Source organism: Ovis aries, chromosome 7 (assembly GCF_016772045.2).
Source record: "Ovis aries strain OAR_USU_Benz2616 breed Rambouillet chromosome 7, ARS-UI_Ramb_v3.0, whole genome shotgun sequence".
Lineage (NCBI taxonomy): Eukaryota > Metazoa > Chordata > Mammalia > Artiodactyla > Bovidae > Ovis > Ovis aries.
The window spans coordinates 83,343,365-83,365,479 of NC_056060.1; the positions used below are offsets into that span (position 1 = coordinate 83,343,365).

Below are 22,115 nucleotides of genomic sequence, written 5' to 3' on the forward strand. Positions count from 1 at the left end.
AAAACGCGCGAGACTTCCTCCCGAGCTCGTCAGCGGTGAGTGAGGCGCTAGGGGCCGCGGGCCGGGGCTGTTAAGGGTGGGGTTACCGCGTGTGGGTCGAGCCTTCTGGGGGAGGAGGATCAAGGAACAGGGGCGGGCCCCTTACTGACCGGGAGGACCTCCCGGCTTCCTCCCGGGGCTGCCGAGACGCTGGCATCATTGTCTACGTCACTTGGATAGGGAATGCTTGAGAAGAAGCAGAGCTTTTTTTTTTTTTCTTTTTAAAAAATAATTGTTGGTAGTAAGCAACTGGCTTGCTGCAGTCCGTGGGGTCACAGAGTCGGACACGACTGAGCGACTGAACAACAAAAGCCACTTCAAGTTTGGCCAGAGCCGTGTCTAAGGTGCCCTTGGGACGTTTATTTAGCAGATATTTAATGGGCACCTGGCCTTCCCTGGTGGCTCAGTCAGTAAAGAAAGCGCCCGCAATGCAGGAGACCTGGGTTTGATCCCTGGGTTGGTTAGAGCCTCTGGAGAAGGAAATGGCAACCCACTCCAGTGTTCTTGCTTGGACAACCTCCATGGACAGAGAACCTGGCAGGCTAAAGTCCATGGGGTCGCAAAAAGTCGGGATACCACTGAGCGACTAACACTAATGGGCACCTATTATGTGCCAGGCATAGAAAGTTAAACTGAAGTCGTTCAGTCGTGTCCGACTCTTTGCGACCCCATGGGCTATAGCCTACCAGGCTCCTCCGTCCATGGGATTCTCCAGGCAAGAGTACTGGAGTGGGTTGCCATTTCCTTCTCCAGGGGATCTTCCCGACCCAGGGATCGAACCCGGGTCTCCTGCATTGCGGGCAGACGCTTTACCATCTGAGCCACCAGGGAGGCCCAATAATTGAGCAAGATCGTAATAACCTTTTTCTTTTTTTTTTTTTTTTAAGGTGTTAGCAAGCTCCTGTTATGGCGGTGGTGTGAGCTATGTTTGCAGCCTGTTGGGCCGCAGTCTATGGGGTTGCAAAGAGTTGGACAGGACTGAGAGACTTAACACACTAGTGTCTTCGTTGGGTTTCCCAGGTGGCGCTGGTGGAAAAGAATCCGCCTGCCAATGCACGAGACATAAGAGACTCCGGTTTGATCCCTGGGTCGGGAATCCCTGGATCCCTGGATCTCTCCTCTTAAAATACATGGAGGAGGGTATGGCAACCCACTCCAGTATTCTTGCCTGGAGAATCCCTTGGACAGAGGAGTCTGACCGGCTACAGTCCATAGGGTCGCAAACAGTGGGACAGGACTGAAGCGACTTAGCACATGCAGTGTCTTCATTATCAGTTGTGTGATCATGGGCAAGTTATTAAACCTCTGTGCCTCTTTTTCCTCGTCTATAAAATGGGAACTGTAACAGTACTGTCCTCAGAGCGTCGTTGGGTGGTGGGTTAAAGGAGCCAGTGGCTATTAAGTCCTTAGTCCTGGCACTTAAGAACATTCAGGAAACAGGCTGAGAGAAGGAACTTTCCCCAAATCCCAAGTGATTAGAAGCCGGACATGTAATCTGCTCTTCCTAGTTCAGTGCCCTTCTCCTTATATTAGGCTGCAAGGTAGACATTCAGATAACACTCTCTTTTTGAGGGGTGCTAGAATTTTTCCATTGATAATTGATCTTGTATTATTTTGGAATATTGTGCTGTGCTGTGCTTAATTGCTCAGTCGTGTCTGACTCTTTGTGACCCGGTGGACTGTAGCCCGCCAGGCTCCTCTGTCCATGGAGATTCCCCAGGCAAGAATACTGGAGTGGGTTGCCATGCCCTCCTCCAGGGGATCTTCCCAACCCCAGGATTGAACCCAGGTCTCTTGCATTGCAGGTGGATTCTTTATGGCCTGAACCACCAGGGAATATTGTTTACCACCAATTAAGAACCTACTTAATGTCATACCTGGCGAATGTGGTTTGCTTGATGTCAGTCAATAAGGACTTACGTTTTTCTCCTATTTGGGGTGAATTTAACACCACCACCACCCTTCCTTTCAGATCTAGAGCTGGTGTATCATGTTTTAGATTTTAATTTTGTAACTAAATATCTTTATGTTTTAAATGTGTTTGTTGTGCTATTTGAGAGATACTGCACAATTATCCTACATTAGTTAATTGTGTTTGGCACTTGAAAACTTTCTTCACTTGAAAAAAGTTGCCATTTTTCACCTGGCACTTGAAAAATTTAATACAGAGGGAAAGACTCAGTTCAGTTCAGTTCAGTTTAGTTGCTCAGTCTTGTCTGACTCTCTGCGACCCCATGAATCACGGAGGGAAAGACTAGTAGTTTACTTTTCATGCTGATTAGCAATATTTAGACAAGTCTACCGTGTGCATCATTTGAAGTAATAAAGCATACACTGAAAGTAATTAGAGAAAAGGGTGACAGATACGAAACCTCATTTGAAAAGACTCCTTTGGTTGAAAATTTAGCTATCATGGTGCTGTTAAACACCACTTAAGGTCAGTTTTCTTTGGATCCAGTGTCAGTTTGGAAAACTTTGTTTTTTTAACCCCTGTGTAATTTATACACAAGGTGAGTCAACAGAAGATTTTCTTTAAAAAATATATTTAGCCCTATAAGACATTATAGAGTTCCTGCTGTGATGAAACAGAATGTATACAGCACCACCTTAGAAAAGTGCTTAAACCCTTTAAGACTCATTTTCCTCATCTATAAGTTGGGGATAATAATAAAAACATCTAATAGAATTGTTAAATATATTAAATACTATATAAATATGTATGTGTATGTATGTATGTATATTTCGTAGCATAACAGTCCTTGGCACACAGAGTGACATTAACAGTCTGTTCATTTTTAGTGATGGATAAAGGAAGAAGGTCCAAGTCAGATAGTGCCAGCACTCGAACATCATTTTACTTCTTTCATTAGTTCAAATTGTAAACCCAGAATAAATTGATCTTTTTTCATTTACTTAGCCATCCTCTGTTACATAACTTCCTAAAAGGTGAGGATTTTAAAATGCTTTTGATATGTTACTTTTATGATCAGCAAAACTATTAAGAAATTTCCATTTTGATAAAGAGTTTTTGAAAATGTGGTTACATCTCAGTTAAGCAGTAGGTTAACTGGCTAACTCCAGAGGAATATATCATATTGTTTTCTTTTAATCAAGCCACAGTAGGAGCCTTAATCATGAAGACATGAAGATGAGTGTGCTTGAATTATGAGGCCAAAACATTTTGTTCCACTCAATCTTCAGTAAATTTGTCCCTGTTAGCCAAATATTCTAATTAGATTTAGTCTCTTTGACATACTTGCTTTAGGAGGCAAACTCTGACAGGAAACTATAAACTTTTTTGGATCCTAAATATGATTTTTCCTTTCCTCATTCAGAAACAGAAGTGCACTTTTTTTTTAGCTTTTAAATTGTTGAATATATCATTACTTTCTTGTGACTTAAAACGTTTCTGTTTATAGGAGTTATTTTATACAGAAGTCTTGTGAGACCACTGTGGAAACAAGGTGATGATTGTACAAAGAGTGGTATTGAATTCCAGACCTGGTATGTATTTGTCTGTATTTGTCTGAACAGCTGTGGTCTTTAATAATTATTAATGCAAATGGAGTAACAAAAAGTAATAATATAATGTCGATGTGGTAAATGAAGGAAGGAAGATACTAACGCTAGTTGACATCTTAGGGGAAATTCTTTAAACAATATTATCATTTTTAAAATAATTATCAAGGCCACTTGTTGAAGAAATAAGGTATTTTAAAGTTATTGTAATATTTGGAAGATTGTATTACAAATATATTTGGCTTTTGTTTTTTGTTTATAACATGTAATACTGATTCTTAAGATGTGCTTTTCTGTTTTATGTGAAAAGCACTGACCTGTTGCATCATAAGTCAGCTACCTGACATCTAACCTGAACCACAGAAGCTTAGGTGTGGAAGTAACCTGAGAGATTTGGGCCTATGCACCCTTGGTTTTGATGTTTACCTAGCGTGTGGCCTAGGGAAGACACTTACCTTTTCTCAGTTTTAGAAAGAGAGCAATTAGATTAAAATGTCCGCATTCCGTTTTCGTTTTAGAAATTTGATGATTCAATGAACAGGAAGATTTTCATGTTGATGTTTGATAGAAACCAAAACAATACTATAAAGCAATTATCCTTCAATTATAAATAAATAAATTTGAAAAAAATGAATAGGAAGTTTTGATTATATTCATTTAAGTTTCTGTTTTCATCTTAAAATGAGGAAGGATAGTTTACCAGTTTACTTTGGCTAATGTGGTGTTTCTGCTACCTTGTAAATTTTAATTTTCCTAGTTAAAAAAAAAGCTGGCTGTGCTTTTTGGCTTTTTGAAATCCTTTTATAATTTTGTGACAGATGAGGTGATTTACCTGTTATCAGCTTAAAAAAGATTTTGACATTGACAGCAACATGCCAAAGGAACTTCTTGGAGAAAGCCAAGAGCAGTTGAAACTATTTGAAGTATTTATGCTGAGCTATAGAGAAATTTCAAAGCAATAGATTTATTCATGTGTGTATTTAGGGAGTGCTGTAAGTCCTAGAGTGACCATGTAAAGAATAAGAAATAATTCTATGGGAAAGTGCCTTTTTGATTTTATGTTTTTGTCTAATATTTTAGGAAAAAATGGTCATCCAGTGGCAGAAAATTTCCGAGTAGAAGAAGTAAACTTACCAGATTGTGTCAATGAAGGACAAGTACAAGTCAGAACTCTTTATCTTTCTGTGGATCCTTACATGGTAAGAATCAGGGTTTTGTGGCCTTGTGAAAATAATTTTATATCTGTATTTTTTCATGTTGCATCTGAATTTAATTTTATTTTTAAAACATTTATTATTTTTATTTTAAAAATATTTATTTATTTATTTTGACTGAGCTGGATCTTAGCTGCAGCATGCAGTATCTAATTCCCTGACCAGGGATCAAACCCAGGTTCCCTGCATTGGGACTGCAGAGTCTTAGTCACTGGACCGCCAGGGAGGTCCCACATCTGAATTTTATTGTATAATCCTCATGATTAATAAATATTTGAGCAATATATCTTGATACCTATAAATTACAAATTACCTTTGTGTTTATTCACTGGTGGTATTAAGGAATGTTACAGAAGGAATGTTTTCATAATAGTAGTGCATGATTAGTCAGTGTCTTTCAAAAGTCCAGGTCACTTCCTAGTACTAAGTAAAACTTGAGATAGTAAATTAAGATGGGAAATCCTCTCAGACTCTGTACAAGCTCTTAATTCCAGTAGGTCTCTTTTGAAAGGAACAAACTCACTGATGCTACTTCCACATAAAGGAGGTTTATTGGAAAGAAGTTATATGTTGCCTAGGTCTACAGCTGAGAAGCCATCAGGCACATGAACTTAGGCTTTATAAACATGGATAGTTTTATTTCTTGCTTTCCTAGTGGATCCTTTTTGTTTCGTTTTCTTGCCTATTACCCTGACTTAGAACCTCGAATATAGTGTTGTAAGTGGCAAGAATGGACATCCTTGCTTGATCCTGATCTTAAGGGAGAAGAATTCAGTCTTTCACCAGTAAGCTTGTTGTTGGCTGTGGGATTTTTCTAGATGCCTTTTATCTAGGCTGAGGAGATTTCCTTCTATTCCTGGTTTTTTTATTGTTTTTTATCATCAAGGGGCATTGGATAATTTTTATTGTGGTAAGATGCATGTGGAGAAGGAAATGGCAACCCACTCCAGTGTTCTTGCCTGGAGAATCCCAGGGATGGCGGAGCCTGGTGGTTCATCATCACAGAAACTCCGTGCTCATTAAACAATAAAATCCCCATTAACTCCTCCTCCAAAAGGGAGATTTGGATTTTGTCATATGCTTTTTCTGCTTCCATTGAAATGATTGTGTGATTTTTGTCTTTTAATCCATTGATATGGTTTATTATATTAATTAACTGTCAGATGTTAAACCAGTCCTGCATTCTTGGGAGAAAAATCCCACTTGATCCTGCTGTATAGTTCCTTTCCTTTAATATGTTGCTAGATTTTTTTACTACTGTTTTGTTAAGGCTTTTTGCATCCATGAGCTATTTCAAATCCTGGAAGATGATGCTGTGAAAGTGTTGCACTCAATATACCAGCAAATTTGGAAAACTCAGCAGTGGCCACAGGACTGGAAAAGGTCAGTTTTCATTCCAATCCCAAAAAAAGGTAATGCCAAAGAATGCTCAAACTACCGCACAATTGCACTCATCTCACATGCTAGTAAAGTAATGCTCAAAATTCTCCAAGCCAGGCTTCAGCAATATGTGAACTGTGAACTTCCAGATGTTCAAGCTGGTTTTAGAAAAGGCAGAGGAACCAGAGATCAAATTGCCAACATCTGCTGGATCATGGAAAAAGCAAGAGAGTTCCAGAAAAACATCTATTTCTGCTTTATTGACTATGCCAAAGCCTTTGACTGTGTGGATCACAATAAACTGTGGAAAATTCTGAAAGAGATGGGAATACCAGACCACCTGACCTGCCTCTTGAGAAACCTGTATGCAGGTCAGGAAGCAACAGTTTGGAAATGGAACAACAGACTGGTTCCAAATAGGAAAAGGAGTACGTCAAGGCTGTATGTTGTCACCCTGCTTATTTAACTTCTATGCAGAGTACATCATGAGAAACATTGGGCTGGAAGAAGCACAAGCTGGAATCAAGATTGCCGGGAGAAATATCAATCACCTCAGATATGCAAATGACACCACTCTTATGGCAGAAAGTGAAGAGGAACTAAAAAGCCTGTTGATGAAAGTGAAAGAGGAGAGTGAAAAAGTTGCTTAAAGCTCAACATTCAGAAAACAAAAATCATGGCATCTGGTCCCATCACTTCATGGCAAATAGATGGGGAAAGAATGGAAACAGTATCAGACTTTAGTTTTTTGGGCTCCAAAATCACTGCAGATGGTGACTGCAGCCATGAAATTAAAAGATGCTTACTCCTTGGAAAGAAAGTTGTGACCAATTAGATAGCATATTGAAAAACAGAGACATTACTTTGCCAACAAAGGTCCATCTAGTCAAGGTATGGTTTTTCCAGTGGTCATGTATGGATGTGAGAGTTGGACTGTGAAGAAAGCTGAGCGCTGAAGAATTGATAGTTTTGAACTGTGGTGTTGAAGAAGACTCTTGAGAGACCCTTGGACTGCAAGGAGATCCAACCAGTCTATTCTAAAGGAGATCAGTTCTGTGTGTTCATTGGAAGGAATGATGCTAAAGCTGAAACTCCAGTACTTTGTCCACCTCATGAAGAGTTGACTCATTGGAAAACACTCTGATGCTGGGAGGGATTGAGGGCAGGAGGAGAAGGGGACAACAGAGGATGAGATGGCTGGATGGCATCACTGACTTGATGGACATGAGTTTGAATGAACTCCAGGAGTTGGTGATAGACAGGGAGGCCTGGCATGCTGCAATTCATGGGGTCACAAAGAGTCGGACACAACTGAGCAACTGAACTCAACTGAACTGAAAGATTAACTTTCTGGACATGGTCTAAGACTCTAGCCCCTGTTTGCCTGCCCAGCCTCTCCATACCCTTTGACTCTCACCTTGCTGAATTTCATTCTTGTGTAACACACCGGTACACCTTTTGGCTTAGGCCAAAATCATGTCTTTCTGTATTTTATGATTTATCATAAAATCATTTTCTGTATTTTATGATGCTTTGACATCTTAGGGGCCTTGCTAATCCTGGAGAGACTGCCCCTCCCAGTGCTAGCTGAGTTTTAGAGATAATAAACAATTTTCGTTGGACATACCTTTCATATGTAAACCAATCAACTTAAAACCCATATTTCCAGACACTTCCTTCCTCTAACTCTCATATACCACATCAAAATTTCTACCCCGCCCTAAATCACCCAAGGGCTAGGTGCCAGACAACTAGGAACATATCCATGAGCCAGAGTCCACTGAAGTTATTCAGTCTGTCCAATTCTAATGTACCCAAGCTTGCCTATCCTACTTTACCCACTCCTTTTCCTGGAAGCCCCTATAAAGAGTGGGTCATGCTGTCCTTTCCCCGCTTTTGCCGCCAAACTCTGGTGCTTTCCCATGTGATCCTGTGTGATATGATATGCCTTTTCTCTAGGGTGTTATAATAAGTTCTTCTTTCAAGGCAATTGTATCTAAGTCTGTCATATTATAATAACTGATTAAAACAACATTCTGGGAACTTCCCTGGTGGCTCTGCCTGCCAGTACAAAGACAGGTTTGATCCCTGGTCCAGGAAGATCCCACATACCTTGGGGCGACTAAGCCCAGGTGCCACAACTACTGAGCCCACGCTCTAGAGCTTGAACTCTGCAGTAAGAGAAGCTACCACAACTGGAAAAAGCCAGCATGCAGCAATGAAGACCCAACACAGACATAAATAGATCAATAATAATAAAACACCCCAAAATTTTGGGTACAAATTAAAACAAGCCTCCATATCTAAAAACTTCCTTTCTCTTTACCTGACCAACCCCTCTTATTCCCTAGAAGCCTGCTTTATGCTTTAAAGAGATTTACTTTGGCAAATCACCCTTAACCCTCAGACTATTCCTCTCTATTAGATTTTCTCAAAAATACCTTGACCTTCAGCATGTATCCCAGTTTTAATTAATAATTATTTAGTTATCAGATGTTTGTCTTCCCTAATAAAAACTTATTAAAATAGAGGTCTTATTTATCCCTGTATCTCGTGACTAGCATAAGTGTTTATTAAATATGAATTAAAGGAAGGAAGAAAATTACTTTGGTTGCTGTCACTAGACACTGTTCTTTAAAAAAAAAAAAAAAACCATAAGTGGGACTTACCTGGTGATCCAGTGGCTAAGACTCTGAGGCTTCCTGCAGGGAGCCTGGGTTCAGTCCCTGGTCAGGGAACTGGATCCCACATGCCACAACTAAGGCCTGGTGCAGCCAAATAAATATTTTTAAAAAAGTATTCTTTAACAAAAAAGGACATAAGCATCTTTAAAGGGAAAAAAGGAATCTGCTGAGCATTAAATTATTGAAATTTTATATCATTCCAAATTTATGACTGATTTTAATCACTGTGTATATATTACATTTTAGATGGTTATATTTAATATGTATATACTATTTTGATTTCATGTTTGTGATTTTATATTCATATCCTCATATGAGAAATTAGTCCAAATGTTATTTTGCTGATTGTATAACATTTTATCTTATTGACATCATTCACTTACCTATACTCCTTCCCACTTTTTCGATTAGCTTTAAGAATCAGGTACTTGGTGTGGCCAGTATCCAATGGCTGCTGTACTTGCTTTGAAGAATATATGGGGACTTTCCTGGTGGTCTAGTGGTTGAGAGTCTGCCGCCAATACAGGGGACATGGGTTTCATCCCTGGTCTGGGAAGATTCCACATACTTGGGGTAACTAAAGCCTGTGCGCCACAACTACTGAGCCCACATGTGCCAGAGCCCGTGCTCCACAACAGGAGAAGCCACTGCAGTGAGAAGCCCACACCCCACAACGAAAGAGTAGCCCCCACTCTCTGCAACTGGAGAAAGCACCTGTGGAGCAATGAAGATCCAGCACAGCCAAAAATAAATAAATCATTTCTTTTAAAATCTTAAAAAAAAAATTAAAAGGATATATGGGAGGGGCAACACAAGCAGAAGTGTAGTATATTCCCACAGGAGCTTTGGCATCAATATGCCATGTGGTCTTTTACCCTGGTGAGCTAAACCAGACCATGTAGGGCCCCTTGATGGAGCAGCCTTCCATCTCTTCCATCTCCTGGACCACTCTGTAGGCTTGTACATCTTGGCCTCCGTAAGAGAGGAAAGAATGAGCCACAGAGAGGAAGAAAGCCTTAATTGCCTCCCAGAGAAGTCTTTAGCCCTAGTTCTATGGAAAGGTGTGGTACTGTGGTGACACTTTGTCTTTAAATAAAGAGAACATCAATTTGAAGTTAGGGGGAATGATGTAGTACTTGGTCTGAAGTTTGATGAACAGCTGTATAAAAATTGTTTCATTTCTCTTTTGGGTTATTTCCATTGTGGAAGCAGTATTGCTCAACTGAAGAAATGAGTAGTATTATGGTCTATATGTTGCAAGTCTGTTTTCTATTAAAAATGGATGGTTTATAATATTATCAGCAACATGTCAGAGTACCTAATTTGCTACAACCCATTGACACAGAATCTTGTATTATGCTAGCATATAGGATGTAAAATTATTTAAGAGGGGCTTCTCAGGTGGCACTAGTGGTAAAGAACCCGCCTGCCAATGCAGGAGACATAAAAGACATGGGTTCGATCCCTGGGTCAGGAAGATCCCCTTGAGGAGGCAAGGGCAACCCACTCCAGTATTCTTGCCAGGAGAATCCCCATGGACAGAGGAGCCTGGCAGGATATAGTCCATGGGGCTGCAAACAGTTGGACATGACTGAGCGACTAACACACACACAATCCACATGTCATACAGTTCACACATTTAAAATGAATACTTCAGTAGTTTTTAGTTCATTCACAAAGTTGTCTGTTTACCACAATCTAATTTTAGAATGTAAATTCTTTTTTTTTAAAGGGCATAGAATTTGCATGGAAGCTACACATATCCTCTCAAATACTTTAAAAAATCATTTATTAATTCATTTTTGGCTGTGCTGGCTCATTGTTGCTGCCCAAAGCCTTTCTCTGGTTGCAGGGTTAGAGGGGAGTTGTGGTGTGGGGCGGCAGGGTGTTGGTCTACTGTTTGTTGCAGTACACAGGCTTCTCATCGCGGTGGCTGCTCTTGTAGTGGACTCTAGGGTGCTGAAGGCTTCGGCAGCCGTGGTAAGTGGGCTCAGTAGTTGCTGTTCCTGGGCGCTAGAGCACAGGCTCAATAATTGTGGCACACAGGCATAGTTGCTCCATGCCATGTGGAATCTTCCCGGACCAAGGATCAAACCCTTGTCTCTTACATGGGCAGGCAGATTCTTTACCACTGAGCCACCAGGAAAGCTCCTTAAATTCCTTTTTACTTTATTTTTAATTGGAAGATAATTACTTTGCAATATTGTGATGACTTCTGCCATATATCAACATGAATCAGCCAGAGGTATACATATGTCCCCTCCTTGTTAAACCTCCTTCCCACCTCCCTCCTCATCCCATCCCTCCAGGTTATCACATAGCACTGGCTTTGGATTCCCTGCATCTTCCAGAAAATTCCCATTAGCTATCTGTTTTACATATTATAATATATGTGTTTCAATACTACTCTCTCAAGTCATCCCACCCTCTCCCTCCCGCACTGTGACTGTAAGTCTGTTCTTTACATCTGTGTCTCCTTTGCTGCCCCCTAAATAGGATCATCAGTACCATCTTTCTAGATTCCACATATATATATATATATATATATGTGTGTGTGTGTTAATATATGATATTTGTCTTTCTTATTTATTTCATTCTATATAATAGGCTCTAGGTTCATTAAATTCTTTTAAAATTTAACTTCTTGTTTTTTTCAGCATAAAAAATAACTGAAAGGAAGAGAGAAATTAAGATGAGTTTTGTTTGGCTAACACTGTACTTAATATTACTGAATTATATACTTCTTTTAATCAATGGGTAAATAAGTAAACTGGTTCAGTATTATCAGACAGAAATATCCCAATCTGTGTTTCTTTTTTTTAGCGTTGTAGAATGAATGAAGACACTGGCAGTGACTATATAACACCTTGGCAGCTGTCTCAGGTGGTTGATGGTGGAGGTGTTGGGATTATAGAAGAAAGCAAACACACAAATTTTACGAAAGGTGATTTTGTGACTTCCTTCTATTGGCCCTGGCAAACCAAGGTTATTCTGGATGGAAATATCCTTGAAAAGGTGATGTACAATATAAAGTATCTGATTTTTCTCTCTTGTTATTCCTTCTTTGTGCATTTAGTGTTTGGTTTTGTTTGCTTTTTTTCAGGGAAAAAATAAAAGCATATGTTTTCTTTTTAGATAGCTGTCAGAATGTGAAAAGCCTTTATTCCTCTTCCACTGTTGGCTGTAACTATTTATGACAGTTCTTAGATTGCCAATGAATGATGTTGTTTTCCATATTTAATTCTCAAATTTTACATGTCTAAAATAAAACCTGAGCTATAAGCATCAAAAAATGCTTTATGCTAAGAACCAGAATGCCCTTTATAGTTAAATACTTGAAAAGTTTCCTAAGAAGGCTCCAATACTTGGTTCACTTGATGCAAAGAGCTGACTCATTGGAAGATACTCTCATGCTGGGAAAGATTGAGGGCAGAAGGAGAAGGGGCCGACAGAGGATGAGATGGTTGCGCGGCATCAGTGACGCAATGGACGTGAGTCTGAGCAAACTCCAGAGGTAGTGAAGGACAGGAAAGCCTGTCATGTTGCAGTCCATGAGGCTGCAGAGTTGGACACATCTAAGTGACTGAACAACAACAACAAGCAATTACCACTTGACTCAAGAAATCCATTTGGTTTGTGCTTGAAATTCTATCTTGTGGCAGAAATCTTGAGTTCGGTTTCTACTGTTTGGTTGAGTCATGTGAAATTACCAGTATTTGTCTGCTTTGACCTACAAAAACTGGCAGCTTCATGTAATTCAGCCTAATAACTGTCATCAAGGAAGTTACGGTATGTCTCTAACCTCAGTTTCCTCATGTGCAAAATGAAAACAATAGCTATCTCACCAGTAAATGTGAGAATTACATTAAATTTAATTAAATTAGAATTAAATTAAATTTATAATAAATGTGATTAAGGCAAAAAACTTTCTATAATTTTAGTATTCTTTATGATTACAGATTTTTACAGTTAGTTAAAGGTGGCTGTTAAGATATAAGTGATATGGGCAACATTACACAGTCGTTTTACCAATGGTACTAATAAACGATGTTTAACTGGAAATTTCTTAGTAGGAAGTGAAAAAGAAACATTCAACAGTTTCTAGCTTTCCCTGTCATAGTGATATAGTGGGAAATTGAGTAGTTGGGGAGAGCTTAAAAATGTTTGGGAAGTAGGTATTCGAAATGAGGACGAGGAATTAAGAAAGGATAGAAAAATGATATTTACTAAACACAACTTATCTCACAATGTTTTGTTGTTTTTTTTTTCCTGGCTTTACTAATAAATAACTGCTACCTACAGGATATATTTCTGTGTCTGGAGAAGGAAATGGCAACCCACTTCAGTATTCTTGCCTGGAAAATCCCATGGACAGAGGAGCTTGGCAAGCTACAGTCCATGGCGTCAGAAGAGTCGGACACAACTTAGCAACTAGACCACCAAGCCACCGTATTTCTGTATAGTGTACTGTAGACCTTTCTGTATATTGTAGACTTTAATATCTCCATTACCTTTATCTACACATCAGACTTGACTGATAGCCATTTAAAACTGATTACAAACTGCCATTTTTTTCTTTGTGGCAGTTTAATTGCAAATCAAGGTGGTGAATCTTGATTACTTTCTGTGGTTTGTTACATTTTTAATCTCTAAAATTATTGTAAAACTTTTATGGTAGAGAATCTTTCTATATAATTTTTTTTTCATTTTCCCTTAATGTTACAGATGAGAAAACAGACAGAAAATGTAAGAGATGTACAATTAACTATTGATTGGGCCTGGTAAACATATAAGTGTAAAATGCTGAAAAGCTGAGACACCTCATTTTACTCTGTAATTAAATGAGAAGAAATTGTATCACACCTTCCTTATATTTTCATGAAACATTTGAAGTATCGGTAATGAGAACTGTTAAAGAGTTTGAGTTGACTTTTATATAGATAAGTGTTTACTCTGAAATTGCTCAGAGATTTTTAAACCTTCCAGTTTTGTGTAGTGTTTCCTGTGAAGTGTTTCTTCTCTTTTGATATATTTGAGACACTGGCAAGAAAGACTGAAAAATGGTTTACTGTTCATGTTGGGTTGTTTATTAGTCCGCTTAAACTGCTTGAACTGTTGTTACAAAATACAATGGACTGAAATTTATTATTACAGCAGAAATTTATTTTCTTACACTTCTGGAGGCTAGAGGTCTGAGGTCAAGGTGCTGGAAAATTTGGTTTCTGGTGGAGCCTCTCTTCCTGACTTTCAGATGGCCCTGTTCTCCCTGTATCCTCACACAGCATCCAGCCTTTCTTCTGTGTAACTGCCGAGAAACAGATCTCTGTTGGCCCTTTCTCTTCTAAGGCCCTAAGTCCTATCAGATTAGGGCCCCTCCCTGATACCCCCATTTAACCTTAATTATCTCCTTAAAAAACCCTATCTCCAAATTCAGTCACACTGAAAGAGTTAGGTCTTTAACGTATGAGTTTGGGGAGTTCATATTCATGAAGTAATATGTTATCTCTACTTTGTTGACTTAAGACAGAAATTCCTAATATTATTTTTTTAAAGGTATATATTTTATTTTAGGTAGATCCACAACTTGTGGATGGACACCTTTCATACTTTCTTGGAGCTATAGGGATGCCTGGTTTGACTTCCTTGATTGGGGTACAGGAAAAAGGTCATATAACTGCTGGATCTAATCAGACAATGGTTGTTAGTGGGGCTGCTGGTGCTTGTGGATCCTTGGCTGGGCAGGTAAGCTTTTGGAGAATTATCTGATTTTCTAAAAAACTGGTCATAACTGAATCTCTGGATCTGTATATATAGTTTAATATATACAGTTGAGCAAATTTGTAATGTTATTTTACATATATTTGGTAGAAATGATTTATTGTATGATTAGACTCTCTTCTTAACAATGTGAAAAATGTTGTAGATTTTTTATATTTTATTCTCTTTTAACCAAAAATGACATGGTAAATGCTGGAGCATTGCTGTAATCTATATGAAGGAGAAAAATCACAGAGTACCTGTCTGGAATTCCATGAATTGAAAAAATAAATTTATATTTTAAAAATATCTTCAAATAAGAAAGCACTTACTGGTTTCTAGAGATAGGTTAATGTATTCCCAAGTGACTCAGTGGTAAAGAATCTGCCTGCAGTGCAGACAGAGACATGGGTTCAATCCATGGGTTGGGAAGATCCCTTGGAGAAGGAAGTGGCAACCCACTCCAGTATTCTTGCCTAGGAAATCTCATGGGCAGAGGAGCTTGGTGAGTTACAGTTCATGGGGTCCCAAAAGAGTCAGACATGACTTAACTACTAAACAACAGCAACAGAGATAATAGTAAACATTATGATAACAGTTTTATAAAGTACATTATTTTATGAATAGTAGCCTTCTGTGAAACCACAGAAACAAACATTTTACCTTAATAGTGATTTTAGTTCCTCACAGGCCCCAAAAATATTGAATTGCAAGATAGAGATGTTTTTGGTTTGAGTGTTCCTTTTATGAGCTCATCTTTAAATTGTGAGATTTTAACATTCAAACTAAGTCTAATTTTATTCAGTCTTAATGTTTTTAAGAATGCTGTTATATCTGTTCTCAGTTCTTTTGGTTTCAAATTACCTTTCTTGAAAAGACTTACAAACGCCTAAATTGTGATGAATACTTTCATATAGGTACTTGTATTATCTTGCATATTTTCACATTTTTACACTTCAGTTGTGACAAGAGAAAGTTGTTTAATTTTCAAAAATTTCTCCCCTAGATTGGCCATTTGCTGGGCTGTTCCAGAGTTGTGGGAATTTGTGGAACACCTGAGAAGTGCCTCTTTTTGACCTCAGAATTGGGCTTCGATGCTGCAATTAATTATAAAGAGGAGAATGTTGCAGAACAACTCCATAAATTATGCCCAGCTGGAGTCGACGTTTACTTTGACAATGTTGGCGGTGACATCAGTGATACAGTGATAAGTCAGGTGGTTTTCTGATTTGTTGGTTATAAATTTGAATGCTATATTTTATTTGATGTGATATCTTTTTACCTGATAGTGAGAAAGAAAAAAAACTTTATAAACTTGTAGGGTTTATGGTGAAAAACAATATGATGGTCAGTATTCTAATTAAGTGATACAGAAGAGCTTGATGAAGCTGTTTCCATTTGTTTGCAGATTTGCACTATGAGCATCAGTTTTAGTTCTTTGCTAGCAATGTTATATTTTCACCTTTATTTTTGTGAAAAATTACAGTTGTATTACACAAGTGAAGTTCTAAGCTCTAACTCACTTCTAACCATCAGCTCTCAGCCATCACCCTCTGACTTTGGTTGGGAAAGGATTTTTATAGTTTACAGGTATTTGCATATTTTAATTGACAGCTTTATAATTTATCAACATTAGCTATTGACACTGCGTTGTCCTTTACTATATGTAAAATTATTTTCAATTGAGGTTCAATTATTTAAACCCAAAGAAATACTCCACCAATAATAATGGAAGTAGCAACAATGACAATGACAACTAATGAAATTCTTTTGCAGATTACCAAAATCTTATTTTTTACCTCTATATGCCTTTCAGTTCAGTTCAGTTCAGTCCAGTCGCTCAGTCATGTCTGACTCTTTGCGACCCAATGGACTGCAGCACACCAGGCCTCCCTGTCCATTGACAATTCCAGGAGTTTACTCAAACTCATGTCCATTGAGTTGGTGATGCCATCCAACCATCTCATCCTCTGTCACCCCTTTCTCTTCCTGCCCTCAATCTTTCCCAGCATCAGGGTCTTTTCCAATGAATCAGCTCTTCGCATTAGGTTGCCAAAGTATTGGAGTTTCAGCTTCAGCATCAGTCCTTCCAATGAATATTCAGGACTGATTTCCTTTAGGATGGACTGGTTGGATCTCCTTGCAGTCCAAGGGACTCTTAAGAGTCTTCTCCAACACCACATTTCAAAAGCATCAATTCTTCGGCACTCAGCTTTCTTTATAGTCCAACTCTCACATCCATACATGACTACTGGAAAAACCTTTGGGGTAGAATTATTTGCTAGCTAATTAAAACTCTTTGATACGTATACTGGGTAAGTCTTTAGAACAACATCAATTAATTGGCATTAAGGGATTAAATACTATAGGGAATTCCTTATAGTATTTAGTCCTAACCCACAGTGTTGTTAAGACTGTGCACTTTCACTGCCAAGGGCACAGGTTCAATCCCTGATACGGAAACTAAGACTCCACAGACCGTGTGGTGCGGCCATTAAAAAAAAAAAAAAGAGTAAATACTAGAATCAAGGAGGCTTTCACTGAGGTAGCCATAAGATCATTAAATATAGGGAAGGTGTATATCTTAAGGTCTAATCATCAGTTTTCTCTGAACAGATGAATCAGAACAGCCACATCATCCTATGTGGTCAAATTTCTCAGTACAACAAAGACGTGCCTTATCCTCCTCCACTACCCCCTGCTATAGAAGCAATCCAGAAAGAAAGAAACATCACAAGGTATGTTCTACACTTTCCCCATATTACCAGATTCAACTGGTTTAAAGATCACAGATGTATATGAAATATATTGTTCTTCATATATAATTGTTTCCTATTAAATAAAATTTGAAAATGTACATTTTAAGGTGGTTCAATATTTAGGTTTAGGTTAACTAGCTCACTGGCAGAAAAGTTTTTGAAAAGTGCGCCTGTTCAGTCCATCTTTTTTCGTGAATATTAGAAATTCAACTCATACTGGCAAAAGACATTTTAAGACATTGTCTTTAAGTGCAAAAGACATTTATTGGTTCATGTATTGAGAAGTTCAATATTAGTGCTGGCTTAGATTTGGCTGGGTAAAAGGTTTGCATAGTGGTGTCCAGACTCAGTTTTTCTTCACCCTGGGCTGTGCTTTTTTCTGGGTTGGCATGGCTCTGTGTGGACTCTCCTCTTGCAGTAGCAACAGGATGACTGTTATCTTTGCTCTTACATTTCACCAGGTTAGCAATCCAAGCAAAAAGAGAACAGCTCTCTTGCAGTTTTATCAAGTCCCAAAGCTGATATGTATCAGCTCAGACTGGCCTGGCTTTCATCACATGAGGGTGGGGAAAAGATGCAACCCACAAAGTAAAACCACAGTGTTACTACTACATGGGACTGTCAATCCTGAGCAGACAAAACAATAGAAGTCCACTATACGTATGCTTGTAATTGCACCTAAAGCTGTATTTGACCAGACTGTATGTGATTAACAAGCTTTTGAATTCTGGAATGATTTGATATGAGCTTTCTCCCTCCCTAGTCTCTGATTATTATCCTTTTCTTCCCCACTACAGAGAAAGATTTCTGGTGTTAAATTATAAGGATAAATTTGAGTTTGGTATTCTCCAACTGAGTCAATGGTTTAAAGAAGGAAAGCTAAAGGTAGAACTTGCTTCTATTCTTGATCAATATCATTCTTCCTGCTACTTGATATACTTTTGTATTATGTGAATTTAATATTTGTTTCATAATAAATGTTTCTTTAAAATAAAAGTATACTGAATATCATAAATTAACTTTACCTCCCAGAGGAATATAATCCTCCTGATTGAGAAACCTTCCCATCATTCCTTTTATCTAAAGTTTTATTAAACTTTACTTTTCTTAGATTATATGACAAGATGAATAGGTTTTTGTCTTTTCTAAATTGTAATATTCATTAGCAAATATTTATGGAATATTACTATGTGTTAGAAGTTGTTCTTTCTCAAAAATCTTTTAAGCATTTCTTAGTACCTCTCCACCACCCTACAACCTGCCCTTCCTGGACCTTCTGATAGATCTCTTGGTTATGGTTGAAAATCAGCAGTTATCAATCAGGTCCAGGGACCCCTGATCTAAGATGTTCTTGAAACATGCAAATGATAGGCAAAGGTGTATGTGTATGTGTGCTTATATAGTTTGTTTTTTGAAAAGAGGGTGTACAGCATATGATGTTACTAACTGAAGATTAGACAGTGGGAAAATAGGATTGTATTAATATTTTAAAAATCAATTGATAGGAAACTTTTCTGATGTAGCTATATAAAATGAAAAATATCTATTTTTATTTTATTTTATTTTTTTTTTTTTTTTGCCTTTTGCAAAAATGCAAACCATTAAATAGAAACACTGAAGTCTATCTATTTCAATTTACAGATCAAGGAGACTATGGTAAATGGATTGGAAAACATGGGAGGTAAGATGAATGTAGATTTATTTACTATACACATCAGTTCGGCACAAATACTGTCTTTTTTCTTTTAATTATTCTTTTCAGTTGTTTTTTTCTCTTTGAATCACATTTCTTTCCTGTGAAACCTTAAATATCTTAAACTGTATGAAAGTTCAACTTAGTGGTATTTAAGAGCTATTGTTTTCTCATTTCAAATTGTAAAATATTTCTTTGTTTTTATAAATAATTATTAAAAATTGTAAGAATTGTGGAAGTTATCTAGCCTCTAGGTAACTTTCTCAGATTGAATGGTTCTAAGTCATCAATCATAAGATTACATTAAGCAGATTTTCAGTATTTCTTTTTTTTTGGCTAACATACAGATTTCAACAATCTCTTATTTTAAATGAAGAAAATTAAATCAAACTGCTAATTTTTCCTTTTTAAGAAAAAAATCTAATGTATTTGGTTAATGTGTTTACCAAACTGAAATATAAAATTCACTCACATGATAGATGTTCATTTCACTTAGTAAAACTTTATGATTAGATTTCTAATATTTTTTAAGCTATTAAAATTGTTTTTTCTGACATTTATCCTCATACTTATTTTGCTGTAGTCTTCAGACTCTGTAACACTGAACATGGATGTAGATGCCAATTAAACATTTTTAGTTTGGGTAAAAAACACATTTTTAAGATGTTAATTGGGTTGATTTGTCCTGTAACTTTGCTAGTGTTTTACTAGCAGTTTCTATTCATGAAAGTTTCCTTCGGTACTTAAAATCATCAAAGAAATTATTCACATTAATCATATGTGCCTGGTCACATGTATGATGGTGACATTATGTTGTCAGATAACTTCGTTGTTGTTTTTTTTTTCTAGCTGCATTCCAGTCCATGATGACAGGAGGTAACATCGGAAAGCAGATAGTTTGCATTTCAGGAGATACCTCTTTGTAATCTCCATAAACATCTTCATCAAGGAAATACATGGATTTCTTTCCATTCTGCTGAAAGATTTCAAGATCCATTAAAAAAAAAACCCTTAAGAGTATAGATAGTTTTTGCTTTAAATGTGATAATAGGTGATATTTTCTTAGTTGCACAACATAATTCACTCCTATATCTTTTTTTTTGTTTGTTTCTTTTTTTTTTTTTCTTTTTTTCTTACTCCTATATCTTTACTATCATATATTTACATCCTATATGATTTACAATAATTGATGTCAACATGACCTATTTTTCCTTTTGCTAAAACTAATATTATGTGAAATTTATATCAGATATTCAGAAACTGTTGGAGATTTAATGTAACTTTAATAGATCATACAAAATATTTTTTAAATTAATAGTTTTTATAACTTTATAATGTTTGTTTAAAATAGAATGCTTGAAAAGACACTTACAAATATGTATTCAATTGGAAATGCTTTACATAATTCTTGAACTGTAGCTTGGTGCAAGAATAAATGGGATGGTGTTTCCATATTGTGTTGATGGAAAAGGGACTTAATGGCAGGGTATGTGTGTGCAGGAGTTTGGGGAAATTCAGAGCTTATCGAACAGTTTTTGGAGTAGAATAGAGGCTTTGTGTCGGAAGTAGTACAAGTTAAATTACTGAGACTGGTTAGGTTGATGGAGGGACTTACTACAGAGGATGATCTATTTGTGTTTTGCCAAATAGTCCACAGTATAGCCTGAAAACCCAAATCTGTATTGATAAAAGCCTATGTTTATTTTAGGTTAGTAGGTGCATCCTGTCAAATAGTTACAAAGATTTCAAGAGAAATAGGTATAGACATCACTTCAAGTTTTAAGTGATGAAAAAGATTTAAACAATACAGCTTCAAAAAATGACAGAACTGACTGAGCAAAAGTAATAAATGGTTGTAAACATGAATGTTCAGCACCTATTAATGTATCTCTAGATAAGAGCATTTGTTTATTCATTGTAATCAACCCTTTAATACAGTAAAATTGAGGATTTTTTTTTTGAGTGTTGTGCTGCTTTATGGTCAGCAGTTTACAAACTGTAGTATACTTTTGTGTAGATTTGAACTGTGTTGTAATCAGTCATTCCAGTTGACCTCAGTGGCCTTCAGTTCTTTCCGTTGTATATACTTTTCTATTTCATCTCCAGAGAGAGCTTCATCTCTATTTCCAGTCTCTTGAGCTAGCTAGGCCCTTCCCTGGTGGCTCAGACAGTAAGGAATCTGCTTGCAATGCAAGAGACCCTGGGTTCGATCCCTGGGTCAGGAAGTTCCCCTGGAGAAGAGAATGGTAACCCACTCCAGTATTCTGCCTGGAGAATTCCATGGACAGAGGAGCCTGGCAGGCTATAGTCCATGGGATTGCAGAATCAGACACAACTGAGTGACAAACACTTTCACTTTCCAAGTAAATATACTGCTTGCTCCTTAGAAGAAAAGCTATGACAAACCTAGACAGCATATTAAAAAGCAGAGATGTTACTCTTTCGACAAAGGTTTGTATAGTCAAAGCTATGGTTTTTCTAGTAGTCATGTAAGGATGTGAGAGCTGGACAATTAAAAAAGGCTGAGTGCTGAAGAATTGATGCTTTCGAACTGTGGTGCTGGGGAAGACTCTTGAGAGTCCCTTGGACAGCAAAGAGATCAAACCAATCAATCCTAAAGGAAATCAACTCTGAACATTCATTGGAAGGACTGATGCTGAAGCTGAAGCTCTAATACTGATGTGAAGAGCCAACTCATTGCAAAAGACTCTGATGCTGGGAAAGATTGAAGGCAGAAGGAGAAGAGCACAACAGATGATGAGATGGTTGGATGGCATCACCGACTCAATGGACATGAGTTTGAGTGGACTCCAGGAGATGGTGAAGGACCAGGAAGCCTGGTGCCCGGCAGCCATGGGGTCACAGAGTCTGACAGAACTGAGCAACTGAACAAGAACCCCATAGGCACCTGGGATAGATAAACTCGGCTTATCTAGGGAGGAATGAACCTTCCCTTGAAAGGTGTTGCTTCTTTTCAAATCACCATCCTTTGTGTAGGAAATTACTGGTTTCTTCAACTCTGTCTCTATTCTTGAAAATGCCCTACTTAGAAAATGCCTTTTATTCCCAG

General features: G+C 37.6%; 1 protein-coding gene across 3 annotated transcripts; it reads left to right on the forward strand.

The window, feature by feature from the left end:
- The first annotated feature begins 9 nt into the window (after positions 1-9).
- PTGR2 (prostaglandin reductase 2) lies at positions 10-21,007 on the forward strand. Of its 3 annotated transcripts, XM_042252750.1 has the most exons (11): positions 10-383; positions 927-956; positions 3,459-3,543; positions 4,639-4,757; positions 11,660-11,851; positions 14,408-14,578; positions 15,600-15,809; positions 17,210-17,331; positions 18,150-18,237; positions 18,994-19,033; positions 19,895-21,007. In XM_042252750.1, the coding sequence occupies exons 3-11, from the start codon at positions 3,507-3,509 to the stop codon at positions 19,969-19,971; spliced, it is 1,056 nt and encodes a 351-aa protein (XP_042108684.1). In that variant the 5' UTR covers positions 10-383; positions 927-956; positions 3,459-3,506; the 3' UTR covers positions 19,972-21,007. The 3 variants fall into 3 exon arrangements, with proteins under 3 accessions (XP_042108684.1, XP_042108683.1, XP_004010828.1); XM_042252749.1 differs by lacking the exon at positions 927-956; XM_004010779.5 differs by lacking the exon at positions 927-956 and having other exon boundaries at positions 10-35.
- Positions 21,008-22,115: the final 1,108 nt, after the last annotated feature.